Source organism: Plutella xylostella, chromosome 6, assembly GCF_932276165.1.
Source record: "Plutella xylostella chromosome 6, ilPluXylo3.1, whole genome shotgun sequence".
Lineage (NCBI taxonomy): Eukaryota > Metazoa > Arthropoda > Insecta > Lepidoptera > Plutellidae > Plutella > Plutella xylostella.
In genome coordinates, this window is record NC_063986.1 from 4,634,088 (window position 1) to 4,638,146 (window position 4,059).

The 4,059-nt window shown below is 36.2% G+C and overlaps 1 protein-coding gene across 1 annotated transcript; it reads left to right on the top strand.

Moving 5' to 3' along the window:
- Nucleotides 1-1,338: 1,338 nt before the first annotated feature.
- LOC105391548 (glutathione S-transferase-like) lies at nt 1,339-3,690 on the top strand. Its single transcript, NM_001309132.1, is given in 4 exon segments — nt 1,339-1,492; nt 1,943-2,113; nt 2,436-2,575; nt 3,430-3,690. Coding segments are annotated over 4 exon segments (615 nt in total). The 5' UTR covers nt 1,339-1,356; the 3' UTR covers nt 3,598-3,690.
- Nucleotides 3,691-4,059: the final 369 nt, after the last annotated feature.

A 4,059-nucleotide genomic window follows, 5' to 3' on the forward strand; every position in this document is an offset into this window, starting at 1 on the left:
GAGAAAGGCTGTTTTAAACTCGGAATGTCGTGAGTTTGTAATTCATTTGAGTTTGGTTGATAGAACAAAAAGAATTATATTACAGGACTGTGACTATTTGGCTCGGATAGATTGTTTGCAAGATGAACTGATCATCAATGTCGGTGTTTAATCTGACACATACAAATTGACCCGTACAAATATCGATAGGTACAAGTCGATAGAATTTTACTCTCGGACATCTCTAAAACTGCCAAACTCAAAACGTCATGAAAACGTCCCCCATATCATTGGTTCTGGAAAATGGTATAAGGACTTACTCAAAAACCATAATGAGCTACTTATAGATTTTTAGACAGTTCACATGCGAACAGAGTATAGTGAATGAAATTCATATATTATTTATGCTGTCCAAATATAACCGTTATAACGTACTAATAAAAAAAACGAACAACGAACTGTATCAGTGAGTGTTTAGATAAGTTATCTTCTATAGTTGATTGTAATTTTTGCCCAGTAATCCACAAATCACAATATATGTTATTATAAAACGTAAGCAATATTGACAAAATATTTTATGCTGATAACATTTTTAATTATTGAACGTTAATGATTGAATGTTTCATATTACATATAACTGCTAATTTCTATAATATATTATGAGAAAATCTTTCTAAGAATGAAATGCAATTGTTAAATGTTGCTAATAAAAAACAATCAAGAAAAATCGACTCGGGGACTAATCTCTTGCTCTGATATTATACTGTCAGAGCAAGGGAGCAATATATTATTTAATTTTGATTAACTGTTTGGTGCAAGTCACCCTATGTCTAACGAAAACAATTAATTTGAAGTTATCTTCGAAATGGTTGAGTTTTGGATAAGGCTTTATAGTTATAGGTATTAAGGCTTCAATCGACTGCAAATTCCTTTGTTTATAACCCATTTAAAGCAATAAATGTACTAAGAAATCATCCATCATAGTGAGAGAATTTACTACAAGCAGAAGTTGGAGAATATTTTATATCCTTTGCATCGTTTTGAGTGACATTAAATTTTATGATTATAGCATTTTTTTTAAATAATTCCTTATAGCTAGAACAATAATTAAACGATATCTCCAGGTTCAATACCGTTAGTCTAATTCCTGAATTTCGCTTGGATTTATATAGAATTAAATATCCAAGTTAAAACACATACCTACTTGCTAAAAACGATCCAAATTATCTGTCTTGTCACACAGAGTTTACTAGATGCCTACTCTACTATCAATATCGCGTTGTCCGAAAACAGCCAATTCATCGCACTCTATAAATAGCCTCGCACCCATAGCTCTTTACTCATTTCAGATCGAACCACTGAAGGGAGCGCATCAAAATGGCCAAGAAACTACACTACTTCGACGTTAACGGCATTGGCGAGAGTATCAGGTACATCTTGCACTACGGAGGCCAGAAGTTTGAAGATGTGAGGTACCAGATCTCTGGGTGGCCTGACAAGAAGGTCAAAGATGGTAAGTGTTTTTTTTTATTACCTACGTTCATTGTTTATTCATCTGGTATCGCGTTTTGACTGTCAAGGTCGCCTAACCAATTCACTGATAGAACACCATTCGAGTCGCGTGAGTCATCCAGTTATTTGTCCATTATATTATTGGGTTGTCCTTGATTCTTGAAAAAACATCTTGTTGTTATGTTACGGCAACAATAAATAGACGAGTTTTTTGTTATGTTGTAAAATTATTATGGTTTATAAAGGGATTATAGCTAGTGACTTGTTTTGAGTTTACTACTGAGATATACCCTCTGTATTGGCACTATTTGGCTGTGGCCTATGTCAAGTTGTCTTTCATTCATTACATGACTGTCAAATAATGAGTATGATGACCATGAATGATGACGGAAGGGCTCGACAAGTTTTAATTTAGAATTCCTATTTGAAATTGAACCGTTAAACATTCCAGCGCTTCCGTTTGGACAGCTTCCCCTGTACGAGGAAGGTGACCGCTCCCTCCACCAATCGCTGGCCATCGCCCGCTACGTCGCCAGCCAATCAAAACTGCTGCCCAACGACCTGTGGGAGCAGGCAGTCGTCGACTCTTACGTCATGACCATCTACGACTTCTGGTTCACAAGTAAGTATTACCACCCTATCATTATGATCCAGTTATTAATATTTAATACACATCAATAGTACTTTATTAGTCTTACTAGATGCTTCACAGGCAAGATTGACATAAATAAAATCCAAAACATATACGAACTTACCACAAAAAACCTAACTTTACTTATTATAGGTAGGTTGGACAGGTGTTTAAAATTTTAATGTAGCTTCTGTTAAAATATTGGACGTAAAACATGTATATCAATATCCCCGAAATCAGTCACTTGTTAACTCCTGGTTTGAAATCATCGGTCTATTCAACCTTACCTTATTGCCGAACCTTCTTTTTCCAGAGGTGATTCCCTTCGTCAAGGAGACTGACGCGGCCAAGAAGGCCACCCTCAAGAAGGAGATCCTCGACGAGTCCATCCACTTCTTCTTCTCCAGGTTCGACAAGGTCCTGAAGGAACACAACGGATTCTTCATTGGCAAGGTTTGTTTCTAAAACGAGTTTTAATAATACACTCGCGAGCAATGAAAAAGTTCCACTTGAAAAATGCCAACACCAAATGACCCCTATTTTTTCACTTAATTTAGAATTTATTAAAATATTTACGTTTTTGTTTGTAATATTCTGAAGCGCTGTTAAAACGTACTTCAATATTAGCCTTTTCCTTTTAGGAGTAATTTGGTGCTTTTGTCACTAGAACTTTTTCATGGCTCGTGAGTGTTAATGTATAAAACTCATGGAACTTATAAGAAGACTATCACGTATAACTGGCCAACTAGTTAATCCTTTATTCACAATGATAGACCCTAGTCATCATCAATAGAAGTGTTATAATTTTGTAGGTCATCCTTAAAGAGTTTGAAATAAGTATCGTAACGGCTATACTACCTACGTTATCGAAAACATCTGATATTATGATAAGGTTATTAATCTATATCGATAGATAACAGTAACGTAAGATACATTACAGTTTAAACGTATCTATCTTACTTAAAAAACTAGGCCGTAAAAAGATCTTTGCCACTGACAACACACTATTAAGTATTTTCTACGTAATGAACCAAAATGTACCTATTGTACCTAGAAGACAAGATCATGAGTTTAATTTTAACCCCGACAAAAAAGGGGGTTTTAAGTTTAACGTGTATCTGTGTCAATCTATCTGTCTGTCGTAGCGTGGCTCCCAAACGGCTGAACTGATTTTCGTTTTTTTTTTGTTAAACATGACCCTCAGTGTAAGCCATATTTTATCAAAATGTTATTCGACTTTTAGTATTGAATATCAGCGGTTTTAACGTTGGTAACTTTATTTAAACTGGTTTATTTATCTCTTCCAGCTGACCTGGGCAGAATTCATCCTGGTCGGCATCATCGAGGCCGGCAACCTGTTCCTCGACTACGAGATCGAGAAGAACTACCCGCACGTGAAGGCTGCGGTCCAGAAGGTTCTCTCCCTCCCAGGAGTCAAGGAGTACATCGCCAAGAGGAAGGTCTACGCGCTATAAGATAATCTCATGTCATGTGTGTGCTGAGAGTTTGGTTGTAATTTATTGTGTTTTGAATATTTGGTTTGCTGATTAAAATTTAGTGTTTTTTTTTTATTCATGAGACGATTTTTTATTTTCTTGCTGGTAGCAATAGGTAGGAGTCAATTGTATGCCATCGAAAACATTTAGCTAAACAGATTTTTTACTAGTTGTAAAAAAGCCAAGTCAGCCGTAAAATGTTGTAAGATCCACGTAATACCAAGTAGGATAGAAGAGCCCTTAACTACGGTCTGAATAAATAAACCGAAAGAAGAACATATCATATGCATGGTGTATTTAAGCAGCACGTTCACAAGTAGATCTACTCCAAACGTAACTGCGAGAAAGTTAAACCCGAAGCGCAATTCTCAAACCTCATACTTCGAACCCGAAACACAGAATCCTGACCTCCCCCCCCACCCCACTGCCTTCATTTAACCG